The 14080-nt window shown below is 53.5% G+C and overlaps 5 protein-coding genes across 5 annotated transcripts; 2 read left to right on the top strand and 3 right to left on the bottom strand.

The window, feature by feature from the left end:
* Window positions 1-77: 77 nt before the first annotated feature.
* On the bottom strand, window positions 78-3263 carry CORC01_07761 (uncharacterized protein; the record flags this gene model as incomplete). Its single annotated transcript, XM_022619396.1, has 2 exons — window positions 78-2528; window positions 2586-3263. 2 exons carry the CDS (start codon window positions 3261-3263, stop codon window positions 78-80), a joined length of 3129 nt encoding a protein of 1042 aa, XP_022474132.1.
* A 3360-nt stretch (window positions 3264-6623) lies between these two features.
* Window positions 6624-8209, top strand: CORC01_07760 (protein disulfide isomerase; the record flags this gene model as incomplete). The annotated part of the gene is made up of 2 exons (XM_022619395.1): window positions 6624-6753; window positions 6816-8209. The coding sequence occupies 2 exons, from the start codon at window positions 6624-6626 to the stop codon at window positions 8207-8209; spliced, it is 1524 nt and encodes a 507-aa protein (XP_022474131.1).
* Window positions 8210-10958: 2749 nt separating this feature from the next.
* On the bottom strand, window positions 10959-11763 carry CORC01_07759 (uncharacterized protein; the record flags this gene model as incomplete). The annotated part of the gene is made up of 3 exons (XM_022619394.1): window positions 10959-11045; window positions 11329-11434; window positions 11615-11763. 3 exons carry the CDS (start codon window positions 11761-11763, stop codon window positions 10959-10961), a joined length of 342 nt encoding a protein of 113 aa, XP_022474130.1.
* A 196-nt stretch (window positions 11764-11959) lies between these two features.
* CORC01_07758 (uncharacterized protein) lies at window positions 11960-12316 on the bottom strand (the record flags this gene model as incomplete). The annotated part of the gene is made up of 2 exons (XM_022619393.1): window positions 11960-12222; window positions 12298-12316. 2 exons carry the CDS (start codon window positions 12314-12316, stop codon window positions 11960-11962), a joined length of 282 nt encoding a protein of 93 aa, XP_022474129.1.
* A 339-nt stretch (window positions 12317-12655) lies between these two features.
* CORC01_07757 (HIT zinc finger) lies at window positions 12656-13664 on the top strand (the record flags this gene model as incomplete). Its single annotated transcript, XM_022619392.1, has 2 exons — window positions 12656-12920; window positions 13036-13664. 2 exons carry the CDS (start codon window positions 12656-12658, stop codon window positions 13662-13664), a joined length of 894 nt encoding a protein of 297 aa, XP_022474128.1.
* Window positions 13665-14080: the final 416 nt, after the last annotated feature.

The raw sequence follows: 14080 nt of genomic DNA, 5'->3' as shown, positions 1-14080 counted from the left end.
AGCCCATGTCCTTCAGAATCAAGCAAGGAAAGCACCCAATGACGCTAGTAATAATTCCAACGTTTTCTCCCTGACAATTACGCAGTGATTTCGCTCTCGTTTCGCCGGCCCTTGACACAAATGCGGGCAGCTTGCCGAATCCATCCCTTCATTTTTCTTCGCACTTGCTTTGAATAAGCCGGCCTAGCCGTGGCCCATTCACTATGGACGACTGTCGCGTCAGAGTTCGTCGAGACGATAAACCCGTTTGGTCGGAGCCGTCCGCCAGCGTGCTTGTTCACACGCTCTCGAAGATTCAAACGCGACTGTGTGAGGCGAAGCCTGAGGTTGGATAACTTCTTCCTGAGGATCCTCGGCCGGAAAAAAGTTAAATCAGAGCTGAAGCTCCGAGAATCATTAAGATCAAATCCATCAGTGGACGCACTCAACCTAAAGAGGTTCACGTCCACAGGGTGCGCCAGAGGGATGTCACGTTCGTGCAAGTGCCCATCTCTGGAGGATCTTGCTGTTGGAGAGACACGGGCAGGTAGGTTTTCCCCGTTTCTAGGTGTGAGCGGGATAAATCTGCTCCCTTTCCGCCGGTAAGCCATGTTGCTTAGGCGCTCCCCGCACTGCACCGGAGAGAGCACCGGAGAGAATAGATCCTTGGCCTGATGGGTTGGTATGTCGGCGAGTATACTTTGCTTGGCGCTGGGGCGATGTCTTACTGTGCCGTCCTGGTCCTCGGGTATTGTGTCCACGTTCGAGGCTGGCCGTGATGCTCTGAGTCGAAGTCTCCGCTTCGATGAACTTTGAGCCACCACATCTTTCGGGTCCATCTTTCTCACATCGTCATGAACCGCCGGCTTTTGCTCGCTCTTGGGTTGGACTGTTTCAAGCTCGATGCTTGCTCGAAAAGACTCATGATCCTCCATATCTGTGTGTGCAGTAATTCTAGGACTCGACCGTGGAGTCGCAAGGATTTCGAGCTGAAAGGGTGAAAACTTCACTGGAAATCTCAAATCGTCGCCAGAAGCCTCCGAGACTTGTCTAGGTTGAGGTTGCTCATCCTTGGGAAGTGAGGGCAAGGCCTTCATCAATTGCGGGATACTGTTACTCGTACTCAATACACAACTCGTAAAAAGTGACCCGGGAGACAGCTGAGAGATGCCTACATTGGCGGCTGGTGGCGCTGTGTGACTTCGCAGGCTTGCCGTGCTGATGCGAGCAAGGGCTCTATTTCTACGATGACCTCGGAGGAAGGGCCTCCACTCAAGATCAGAATGAGTTCCGCCATCTGCATCCCCCACAATGCCCGTTTTCAGGGGTTGGCCGTACTGTATTCCAGCCTGGTCTTTCGACTCATCCTCATCAAAGGTCTCAAGGGACCCAGTCAATACTTCATCCTTTCCCAGGAAAGGCGACTTGGCGATTCGCTCAAACGATGAAACCAAAGCCGCCAAGTCGGATAAACCAGGTTCAACTGAATGGCGTAGACTAGACCGAAGAAGCGCTGCGAGGCCACCATGAGATGAGGCTCTTTGAGACATCCGGTTTCGACCTCCCAGCCTTGCCGGTGGCGTGCTTCGTTCGTCGAGACCAATGATGGCCTCGTTCAGGGTTTCAGAACGGGACTCGGAGGGGGGCACTTTCTTGGGAGGTTCCACAGCAAGGGGGCAGGTGTCGGCCTTCGCCTCCGTGATCTGGCCTTCATTGGCCTTGTCGCAGCCTTTAGAAGAGTTTACATAGTCGCCTAAACCGTTGCCTGGGTTTTCTGTGGTGTAGTCCTTGGGTCTTTGAGGCTTTGAAATTTCTGGAGATGGCTGGGAACCTGTAGTGTCAGTAGTGTGTGACAAGTGAGCAAACATGCTCTGGTCAGTATCAGCGTCGATGCGACGGGAAGCCGATGTCCCATCAACTTCGAACGGAAACTGTTCCAGCGTTGGAGCGGAGGTTTTGCAATTTGAGCGTTGTGAAGGTAATGTTTCGATGTCGTTGGCAGGCTTTCCGACTGGCGCGCGACAATCATCGCCGGAAGAGTCGCTTGAGTCTTTTACGGATATGTCGATAACTGCGTCAAGATGAGCTTTCGTTTCGTCTCGAAGTACCAAAGCTTTGGTAAGACTCGATGCTCGCTGGGGAATTGGAGCCAAGGGAAGCGCCGGTGCTGATTCCCGAGGATCTGTTTGGTGATCCGGAGTTTCAAATTCTTCAGTGTAGTCGTAGTAGAAAGATCCTGTGGGACGAATTGTGCGTGACAGATTTGGCTCCGACCCCGGAGGCGATCTGTAGTACATCTCAATGACTGAAGTCAGGCTTGAAGATCTTACACTATGATCCGTGGACGGTCGTCGTGATCTGCTCGAAGGCTCGTTCCTCCACGGGTCATGGTAACCACGGTACCTAAAGCCGGATTCAGCTGGCGAAACGAAAGGCTTTGAATATGGCAGTGACGGCATCGATTGGTTGGATCCGAAGCGGAACGCATTGGGAGGAGCAAGTCGTTGCGATTGTGGAAAGGTTGGCTTGTACGAGCCATGCACAGTCCTCTAGTGGCTGGTGAGCTGCCAAGCCGCAACACTTTGTGAGTAGCCAATAATGCTTACATATGAGATTCGATCTATTTCGACCATCCTACTGTAGTCAACGAGTCCATTCTCTGTGAGAGCCGGCGAAGACGGCCGAACCCCGGGGCGTTTAAGTCGAGTCGGATAGGGAAATGGAGAGCGTGGTCGTTGCATTATGCCGCTGCTTGAATGGCTCTGCAGAGTACCGGATGACTTGTTACTGGAAAGCTTCCGGGAACCACACGTGGTCAGTGAATATGAACGCTGGTACGTCCCATCCATTCTGGGAGACAACGAGCTGGAGAAGGAGGATGGAGGACCTTCTGACCCGTACATGGAGATGATTTCTGAGTTAGTGTCTCTATCAGAGCTATGCCATCTGCGTCCGGTTCCAGAGATGGTCCTATCGCTGGCACGAGACTCAGATCTGAAAATTGTGTCGACATCGAGCCCGGACCGTGATCTTGCGCACTGATGAATTGTAGCCGCGGGAGCTATTGGCTTGATGCTGAAGATGCCTATGTCGCCTGTTTCCGTCGTGGTCTTGAGCATGCTCTCGAGAGGACCAGGCGACGGAAGAAAGCTAGCATTCTCGTTGACACTTCTCAGCGGTCGACGCGGTAGGCCGTATCCTATGGATGGTCGAGCGTGGGACTTGTAGCTGCTGCGAAGTGAGCCATGGCTGGCGGAACGACGTTGGACATGGACGGTCTCCATTTGGAGAGACTTTGCAGAATGTTTGGCACAGGTGGGACGGTAATATGAAGTATCTCTACTTGAAGGACAAGGCAAAAACGTCGGGTACTGAAAGAGAGACCCCAAAGAGTCGACATGAAGCTATGTTGAGGCCGGGAGGCTGACACGGCATCCCTTTGCGTGGCGGACGTTGTGTCGGACGAGCATATTGACAATATTGGCAGCGGGGTGGACGTCGGCTGACCTCGACTCATACGTGGACTCGAGATGGGAAGGGACGACGATGCGGTAGAGGCAGGTAGGTAGGTGGTACCTTGACCTCTGCTAGTTCGCCACCGCAAGAAGCTACCTCTCGACGATTTGAACATCTGGTAAGGCACTCCCTAATGAGTATGCGCCTCATATCAGCCGCTCCTTCCTCAGTCACAGGTTGTTAGGGACGAGGAGCTCTGCATGTAGGGCTCAAAGAAAGAAGGTCTCGTTTGCCTGGCCTTCGAACAACTTTCCGATTCTGTCGTCGTGGTCGAAGAGATGAGATGTCGCGAGAACAGCGACATGAAGCTGCAGCTTGAGCGCATCGTAAGCGCTGGGCCGTCTATCGTTGCAAGTCTCCCAAACAAGCCTGACGCTTCTCGGGGAGGCCAGAGCCTGTGAGCAGGCCGCTAAGCTTGAAAATAAGTCCCAACATCATCCGTCATGTCGTCTACAATGAGTAGATGAGGGGTTTCACCTTCAAGTCCAAGACACAGACGACCAATCAGGCTATGGGTTGCTGACGACGAGGCAATCCATAGAAGACTGGAGGGATGATGGACAGCTGAGGCGCTGAAGCTGACAACTGTGAGAACACAATGACTTGATTGGTCTGCTATCCAGCGCCAGCTGCCTGTTTAGGTAATCATCTCGAGGATCAGTCAGTTTAGGTACGTAGTGGGTAATTAATCAATACTGGGCGACATCTACCGTAGGATATGCTCACGTTTCCTCTAGAAAGCTGACATCTGTCCTTTTCGTATTTCAGCCTTATTAGTGTCTGAACGACTCACCCCGACAATGGGTTTGCGAGATAATATAAGGAAATTGGAACAAAATGCCGGCGACGGCGCCCCAGCCAGCATGTGTCTTGTCCGACCATTTACATAGCACAAAGCTTGAGACGGATTCTGAAAGCTTCCTCGCCAGGCCCCATTTGCGGCGGAGCATCCGGGTCGGACGCAAAGATGAGATGTAGAGGTTGGGTTGCTCGGGACACGGTTCCGTTTTGCATGCAGCTGCGAAGCAAACGGAATAGCAATTGGGGTCTCATCCGCAGAGGCGAAATAACTAGATGTGCCTGTCGACCTGGTTGTTCTTCTGAGGGCAGCGTTTGCGCCTTGGCCATTCATCCGAATAGCTCTGCTGTTGCTCAAAAGTATTGCCGTAGTTTCCGGCAATACCAACTTAAACCCCACAATGAGTCAAGATGCAGCATCGCAGTTGTAATTATGGGTTGCGTCGACATTGCCATGTTGGACCCTGGAAATGAGGCTGGGAGGTTTGACCACGGTATCCAGTAGAGCAGGATGGGTGGCTAGCTGGAGCTCTCGCAGAGCCACCTCCATTCTTTTGTCGGACTGCGAGCGAAGCACCAAATAAGAAGCTGCCGAAACAGGCCAGATCTGATTTAGTGATCCGCTCCACGGTAGCGTTGCCGATGGACCTCGAGCCGGCAGGGCAGCTTGGCGGGTGGTGGAGAAGTTGAGTCCCAGGGACAGATCCAATGGCAAGAGGGGTGATCCTTGTGGTGGCACTGAGCAAGGCCCAGATAGAGCTTGTACACGGCAAAACGTGGAAATGTGTCCTCTGGGACCTTTACGAAATCTTGCCGCCCCCAGGCCCGAACGACCCATTGTTGGCTGTGCCTGCATTGCATACGGATACACGGTACGGATAACTTGGTAGTAGAGGAAGGAGGAGGCGGAGGAGGAGATACCACGGGAAAGGAATGAGACCACCACCACCACACACTCCCGTCGCAACCAACCCGAGCCTGGCGCGCACTGAGCTGGTCCGGGCTGGAACTGGGAGGACATGGGATGGAGGGTGTCGTGCCTCATGGTGCCTGTGCCATCGCCGGCGCTTGTGCCATGTTAATAATCATTCCTCAATCAACATTATCCCGTCTGTCTCAGACCGCCCAGGCATAAGGCGGAACGCGAGGAAAGGGGGGCTGTCAACGACAGTGGGCTCCGAGCGCGCTTGCTCCCTGGTCTCTCGCGCTTCTGAGGCCCTCAGCCTCGATGGCCTGCTGACAAGAAGGTCGTGGAGCTCCAGCAGCTTCTTGATGCACGGGGAGAAACCTGGAAACAGGCGGGTGGGGGAGACCTTGGTGTAGGTAGGCAGAAGCAAGAGCAACGCCAATGTAGAAAGGTTCCTTACTTGATGATGGCAAGCCCAGCCTACCTTACTTTCACAGCAAAAAGCGTTCCTACTCCGCCTAAAGCTTACCTATGGATGGAAAGATAAACCCCCTAAAGTAACGGCCTCTAAGTTATAAATCTAAAGGTTTAAAGGATATGAGAATCCTTTTTACTAATTGACAACACTACCTTTGCTCACCGTCCCCTTCAAACGGCCGGAAGTCAGTCAGCCAGCCTGGGCTTGATTATCAATTCACCGTAAGTTAATGTTGCTAGCGGTCGAACGGTGGGGGGAGTGCTTGGAACCTAGGGAGGGGGTGGAAGCCGAAGCGAGTTTGCCCCTCACAACAGAGGAAGGCACAGGCTCACTAGCGGATTGGGGTAAGGACGTACCAATATGTCCAGGGCAGGTGCTTCTTCTGCAGATCTGCCCGCATAGAGACTTATGGATACTTAGCCCAAAAAGAGGAGAAGGGCGTTCCCCCATCCACTCATCCACCACAGACACTGCAGCCGCCTTAGTGAATGCATGAGCTGACTGGCGGTTCCTGGAAAAAGGGACACCTGTTCTCAATTGCCCTTTAGAAATCCGGAATCTTTCTCCAGAACCTCTTGCACCCTCTACTTAAGACCAAAGCCTTCCTCGTTCACCACGGTCTGAAATTCGCCTCGACAGCCTCGCCTTCTTCACGAGTGTACTTTTTTCTTTCTTTCTTCCATTGTTCATTCTTCAGATCAAAGAAAGGTAAGCTTCATCTCAATTTCCTCTTGCCGCCAAAGCTGTCACCAAGCCTTGTCGGTCGAACGAGGAAGCAGCAAATGGTCGCCACCTCTACCAAGTTCCAGTGGGCAGCTTTCCCATCGGTGAGGCTGGTGGAATCTGCATGCGTTCTCGTTCCTACACCCTTGACCCAACCCGTCACGACTCTCTCAAGGAGATCGTAACATCAAAGCTAACATTTAATTCTTTCACAAGACCAAGATGTTCTGCAAGCGTGTCGCCCTCGGCCTTTTGGCTGCCGCTGCCGCGGTGTCTGCCTCCGATGTTGCCCAGTTGAAGAAGGATGACTTCGCCGACTTCATCAAAGCCAACGACCTCGTCCTCGCCGAGTGTGAGTCTCCCCCAAAATCTAGCTCCGATCGAACCGGATCAAAACTGATCGTGGAACTATAGTCTTCGCTCCCTGGTGCGGTCATTGCAAGGCCCTCGCTCCCGAGTACGAGGAGGCCGCCACCTCCCTCAAAGAGAAGAACATCAAGCTCGTCAAGGTCGACTGCACTGAGGAGTCTGAGCTTTGCCAGGACTATGCTGTCGAGGGCTACCCCACCCTTAAGGTCTTCCGCGGCCCCGACAACGTCTCTCCCTACTCTGGCCAGCGCAAGGCTGCTGCCATCACCTCGTACATGGTGAAGCAGTCCCTGCCTGCCGTCTCCCTCCTCACCAAGGACACCCTCGAGGAGTTCAAGACCGCCGACAAGGTCGTCCTCGTCGCCTACATCGACGCCGCTGACAAGGCCTCCAACGAGACCTTCACCAAGGTCGCCGATAAGCTCCGCGACACCTACCTCTTCGGTGGCGTCAACGATGCTGCTGTTGCTGAGGCTGAGGGCGTCAAGGCCCCCGCCATTGTCCTCTACAAGTCTTTCGATGAGGGCAAGGCCACCTTCACTGAGAAGTTCGACGCCGAGGCCATTGAGACCTTCGCCCAGACCGCCGCCACCCCCTTGATCGGTGAGGTTGGCCCCGAGACCTACTCCAGCTACATGTCCGCTGGCATTCCCCTCGCCTACATCTTCGCCGAGACCCCCGAAGAGCGTGAGGAGCTTGGCAACACCCTCAAGCCCATCGCCGAGAAGTACCGCGGCAAGATCAACTTCGCTACCATCGACGCCAAGGCGTTTGGTGCTCACGCTGGAAACCTCAACCTCGCTACCGACAAGTTCCCCTCTTTCGCCATCCAGGAGACCGTCAAGAACCAGAAGTTCCCCTTCGACCAAGAGAAGGAGATTACCCACGATGACATCGCCAAGTTCGTTGAGGAGTTTTCTTCCGGCAAGGTCGAGCCCAGCATCAAGTCCGAGCCCATCCCTGAGTCCAACGACGGCCCCGTCGCCGTTGTTGTTGCCAAGAACTACGAGCAGATTGTCCTTGATGACAAGAAGGACGTCCTGATTGAGTTCTACGCCCCCTGGTGCGGTCACTGCAAGGCTCTGGCCCCCAAGTACGAGGAGCTTGGTGAGCTGTACCAGAAGTCCGAGTTCAAGGACAAGGTCGTTATCGCCAAGGTTGACGCTACTGCCAACGATGTTCCCGATGAGATTCAGGGCTTCCCTACCATCAAGCTCTACCCCGCAGGTGGCAAGGACGCCGCCGTCACTTACTCTGGCTCCCGCTCCATTGAGGACCTGATCGAATTCGTCAAGGAGAACGGCAAGTACAAGGCCGAGGTCTCCGTCAAGGAGGAGGGCGCCGAGGAGAGCCAGGCCGCCGCCGCCGCCACCGAGGCCGAGAAGGAGAAGACCAAGGAGACCGAGAAGGTCAAGGAGGATGCTCACGACGAGCTGTAAAAGGTTTTTTGGGTTCACTATGAAATGACACTTTGGGACGTCCCATGGGATAGGGACTATATACCTCTTGCGCGTTAGGTCGACTCTTTGCATTATGGTCTGCGGGTAAATTAACGTTATGAAATTCGAGCACATGTCAACAAATTGTCCCATTTTCCTTGAATCAACCGTGACACACTACAATGATGTGTTTCCTACTCATGCTAGCCATGTTGACAATCTTGTTGACAAGTTTTTAGTCTTTTACCGAGAACGATGACAAATCCATGGCATAGAGGCAGACAACAACATCACATATCAGCTGATAGTTGGCCGGCCAGTAGAGATGATCTTACTAAGCGCCTAAGCAGCTGTTATTGCAAGCATATTGGTTTCAAAGCTAACTCACCACCCATGTGACTGTTCTCTGCAGTGTGGTTCCAAAGACTGTGTTTGATCTTAATAAGATGCTAGGGGAAACTCTTTCTTCTCTTACGTTGGAGGCTGGTCCCAGTAGCTGCAGTCTGTAGAGAATCTGGTTACTTTAGCTAGTTGTTGCTAGTGAGCAGACGCAACATATTCTTCCAAGTCATTCGTTTCGTGAGCTTCCCTAACCTTGCTCGTCGAGGCATAAAAGTTCGATTGGCATCTCGATTGGGTGCGTGGAGGGTTTCATGAGTTGGAATTTGGAACTTGAAGTAAGAAGAGGTCACTTGCCGCTGGTGGCTGTGGATCTCGCCTCCTTGGTTTCAAGTGCAACTTATGATGGTGTCTGTAAACGGCATTGAACGCCAATGGTCCACATATTGGTCGTGATAACTGGCAGACGAGAGGGCACATTAGTCAATGGGAATGTCCGAATTTTGCTGCTTCATGACGGACGAGGAGGAGGGGAGCCATGTCAGGACAATTAAGTCTCCAAGTTGTGAAAGGGCAGGCATCAGGGGAATACTGGGGGTTTAAGTGTTAGATTTATTCTTATGCTAACTACAGTCAATGGGCTGATTTCCAACATGCGTCCTTATTTTCGACAACATTATGTATCATACACGATTCTTTTTGTAAGGAGTGTCAATAGACTTGGCATCATCTCACGTGCAGCCTATGGCAGGTTTTTCTCCCACCTGGAATTCTCAAGTACTCAATACCAGATATTTCTTTTGTACAGTATCGCTCAAGGTCCGTGTATGAGACATGGGACCAAATCAAGTTAGCTTTCAAGTAACTTGACTTCATTTCAGAAAAATGCTCAAGTGCTAAATGTGCTTCTTGGTTTCCACTGGTATTCTAGCCATACGTCGACAAACCGGAAAGAAACGCGGTACAAAGGTCTAATGGTTGATGCCTCATATTCGCATACAATTGCTATCTACGTGTTCGCATGTGAAATAGATGGCCACGAAGAATAGTCAAGGGTAAATCCATACCAGCCTAGCCTGTCATACCCAAGCTTCGTTAGCCATTTCGCCCCAGCAGTTCGGACCAAATGGTCCCAAACACAAATACAATACGGTTTGCTAGGCAATCGAAGCTGGCATCTTGTGATGATCAGGCCTTTTCTACCCTCGGTCACAGCCAATCAAGGCTACATGATCCATCGCTGATCAGGTGAAGATGGGTGGTGATGGGCTCGAGAGGCCCTGCCCGGTGCACAATGGGCTTTCCGCCGCCGATGAGCGGGGAATCCCCTCGAATCTCTCTGGACCTCCGCGCTGCTTCAATATTAACAGATTCAGGAACGCGCAAGCTGACATGCAACGTCTACGTCCATCGTTGGACCCCGGATTTTACCACGGCAATCATCTAGGGGATTGAATTGTGGAAAGATTTGCCATTGTTTCCCGGAAATTGCTGGGATATAAGGTCGTGTACCCATCAGAGAATATACTGGAATAAGATATACTCTGATAGTAGTGCCTGCTTGTGAGATGACATGAGGTCCGGCTGGCCACTGAACAGCAAAGCTGGAACGCTTGTCTATTGTGTTGAGTCAAGGGTGGACAGCCTCAACCACTGCGCCAGGGCTCCTCATCCGAAAGTGACAAATTTGAAGGAGAGTTGGCTTGTAGACAGCAGGAGGGTGCCTCTCCTTCACGTGGTGCTGGTCATTCTTGGATGAAAGTAACATTGAATAATAGTCTTCTAGAGCGTGTATTGGATTTGACAAGCAAGGTACAGATGCGGTGGCTTGCCAGGACATATTTGATTGTACGGGATTTACGAGAGATTGGCCCAGCGGGCGAACGAGACGAAAACCATTCCTCGAGGAATGTCCCGGGAAAGTGACGTTCGTCCGCTGTTGACTGTCGAGTGAAGACGAATCGCAGTTTTGTGCCGTTATCTCGAGGAGGATTTCGCCCCTTCTCGCCCTCGAGTGAGAGGCCGAACGCAACAAGAGCAGGTATTTCGTACAAGGGCGGCAGGCAGGATATATAAACAGCGAAGAAACACGTTTCATACATGTACTTGCAGTGATTCCACGCCTTACAGGCACATTGTTACAGTCTTGATATACACAAGCTCTCAAATCTCGACCCCCCCAAGGCAAGTTGCGTAGACCCTGCCCTTGAATCTAAAGGACCTCACAAGGAACAAAATTCGGACGCTGTTTGGAAAAGTTTGGTCGTAACCATTGTGCTGTGCTGCTTTTTGTGCTGTTCGCCTCGAAAACCCCACCGTCCATTATGGCGGCGTCCCCTCGGCCATTTGATTCCTCGTCTACTCCTCGTCACACTCTCCCACCTTTTATCCTGCAACGATACGACCACGTTTACTTCCTCTTGCGCTCAATAGTATCCATCTTCTCTTCCAACGCCTCGACGTACTTGCTCACGCGCTGGACGGCGGCCTGGAGTGCCTATATTAATGAGGTCTCGTTAGCCTTTTTCGGATCTTGACGTAGGGTCTGTGGCGCTGATTCATGGCATTGTTAGAATGGTGAAGGGGGAAAGGAAAGGCGAGACTGTTCATGCCGGCGGTGGCGGTCTGCGAGACGGCGCTGGTGGGTGCTCCGTTGCAGCGCATGACACGCAAACGACGCCTTCGACCAGCACTCATAGGAACGTAGTAGAGAACGAGATGGCAGAGGCGGAGAGAGTCGAAAGGACCAGGGAAATATAATATGAGATGCAATGACGCACGTAAATGTCCTCCGTCAGGAGCTCGTTGGAGGTCTTGTATTCTTGGAGGATGTAGGAGTAGACACCAGCGCCAGCGAGGGAGCTGCCGAGGAAAAAGCCAAAGAGACTGTCGAGGGTTCGATTCGTTAGCAACTATCTCATCTCTCTTCGGGTAGATATCACCCGGTTATCGGCATCCATCCTGGATTTCCCCCAAGCTCATCACGGGACCAATTGGCCAGCCACATGAACTCGACGTAGGATAGCTGCACCGGGGAGGGAGAAGAAGAAGAAGCTCAAGACGTACCCTCCGCGGAAAGCACCGACGGGTTTCCGGGCCGGCAGGGGTGCGGCGACGGCGTCGCGCAGGGGTGAGGAGGTCTGGAAGTTGCGGGCGGCGCGGAGAGGGAGGCCGGAGGCGCGGGGGAGGGCGCGGGTGACGATGCGGGAGGCCATTTTGGTTCGGGTGATTTCGTGCGTGTGCTCGATGGAGAGAGAGAGGATGGCTGTCGGGGGAGATTGAAGGCGACCCGGTGGAATTGGGCGCGGAGTGTTTGACGAGGATAGATGTTGGTCGGCTTTCTACTCGTTGTTGTTGTTGTTGCTGTGGTGGTGGTGTTGGTGGTAGGGAAAGTGGCAGGATGGGATGGCGTTAACCAAGTTCAATGAGGTCGGTCGGGTCGGTGCTCTGGGGGCTAGGTACCGGTAATTTGGCGGGAACCTGGAAGCTCTCGTCCCAGCCCAGCTCGTTACGTCGTTCCTTCTGCGGCGCCGCTGCAGCGTGCATTACCTCAGTCAGGTACCGCCTCCGCCTGCGCCGGACCAGCGAGAGGGCGGGATTAGCCGGGACGCCATTGGCGGTATTCCATTGGTCAGAAATGCGCGGCCGCGCAGCCGGCTTTTGCTGGGGATTGTCTGGGGAGTGGCTTCATGATCCACTGAAGGGAGCTTCGGGAATGCGGCTCCTGGGCGCTTTCGGCACTTGTCGACTTCTGGCTTCTGAGGGCATGGGGGCTCGTCACGGTGTTTGGAAACTCTTGAATGTGGATTGAAATTTCCAGTGGTCAATAAGTCTGACGATGTCCACTGTTCGATTCTAATCGAGTTACCGAGGCCTAGGCTTACAACATACCAATCGGGGGAGCTCTTTGCTCACTGCTTTTATTGTCTGTAACCAACCGACTCCGATTGGTCAATATTTAGCCACTCAACGTCACCTCCTCTGATTCGCTACAAAAAAAAGTTCAAGCTCAAAGACTCTGTGAGCTCCAGGACAAACCGCCACACCACCACAAACTCCTCCACTTCCTTCCCCCAAAACCCCTGCTGCGATACCTCCATCCTCGAAATGAACAACTTTGGCGTCTACGAGCTAGCCAGCAAAAAGGTTACAAACGCCCCGGGATGGGCCTACGTCCCCGACACGGGCCTCAACCCGGCCGCCGCCGCCCTCCAACCCGCGAACCGCAAGCGCGCCGCCCGCAGCAAGGCGAACCCCTCCGCCTCGGACCTCACCGTGCGGCAAGAGGCCAAGATCCGCAAGGAGCTCGAGCAGCTGGACCGCGACGGCGGGCGTGATGCCTCGATACCCATCCCGGCCAAGGCCTCTAGAGGTGCGCGCTTCTCAACCCCTCTCCTCCCCTTCCCCAATGCGCCGCGGGAGACGGGACGGAGTGTAGTCAAAATGCGACTGCCAGACTAACGGACGGTTTGAATCCGCGAGTATAGGTCAGAACAAGAGCACGCCAGCTATCCGCAAAATCCTCCAATCCCAAAAGACGTTCCACAATCACTGCGACGACCACCTCGCCCTCCTCTCGCATGCCGGGAACGCGCCGGCGCCGCACCCGAACCAGCACACGGCCAAACCGGCCAACAAACCACCCCATCCGAACCAGCACACCAAGCGCAACGCCGCCAAGCGCTCAAAACCCTCGACGCCGAAGCCGCCAGTGGAACTGGACGATGTCGAGATGACGCCCGCGCCGTCGACTGCGGCGGGAGAGGATTCTGCGACGGCGGCGACAGCAACATCGACAACGGATCCGGTACTCACGCCCTATGATAAACCGGGCCCGGCACCGCACCCCGGCGACGACGATCCGCTGCTCGTGTCACGGGTCCCCGAGATGCCGACGGACGAGGAGCTCAAGTGGCTGCTGTCGCGGCCGATGCTGAGCTTCTGGGACGCGAGGGCCGAGTGGGGCGACGACGACACGCGGTACCCCGAGAGGACGTTCTGCGAGGTGTGCGGGTATTGGGGCCGGGTCAAGTGTATGAAGTGCGGGACCAGGGTTTGCGCTTTGGATTGTCTCGAGACGCACCGGGAGGAGTGTTTCACGAGGTATGGCATTTGAATTTTTTTTGAGGGCTTGGGCTTCGAGACGCAGGTTCATGGTTGTTTTTGTCACTTGTGGTTTATGTTTGGATGTGGAAAGGGCATGGATGGTGAATTGTGAGGCGTTATGATACCCCCCCTTGTCAAGTTTGTCCTTATGCGGAAGATAGAAATATGATTTCAATTCGCTGGCCTTGACGGCCTACGAGTCTGGATTTGTGACAACATCCCCTATGAGGCGTTTGTACAGATGCGAATGTTTCTCACAAGCGCAATGTATATATGTGTATATATATCCGGTTGGAAAGTTTGCCCCTAGAAGAAGGCAAACACACCCTCCAAGTCCAGAACTGTGTCATGAAAACCATGAAGCTACGGCATATATAATGCCTCTAGCATGAAAGGAAAAAACGAGGTATCCCCCGTCATGGGAAC

This window comes from Colletotrichum orchidophilum, assembly GCF_001831195.1.
Source record: "Colletotrichum orchidophilum strain IMI 309357 chromosome Unknown Scaffold_63.1, whole genome shotgun sequence".
Lineage (NCBI taxonomy): Eukaryota > Fungi > Ascomycota > Sordariomycetes > Glomerellales > Glomerellaceae > Colletotrichum > Colletotrichum orchidophilum.
The sequence above is the reverse complement of the archived record's forward strand: the minus strand, read 5'-3'. Positions and strand labels throughout refer to the sequence as shown.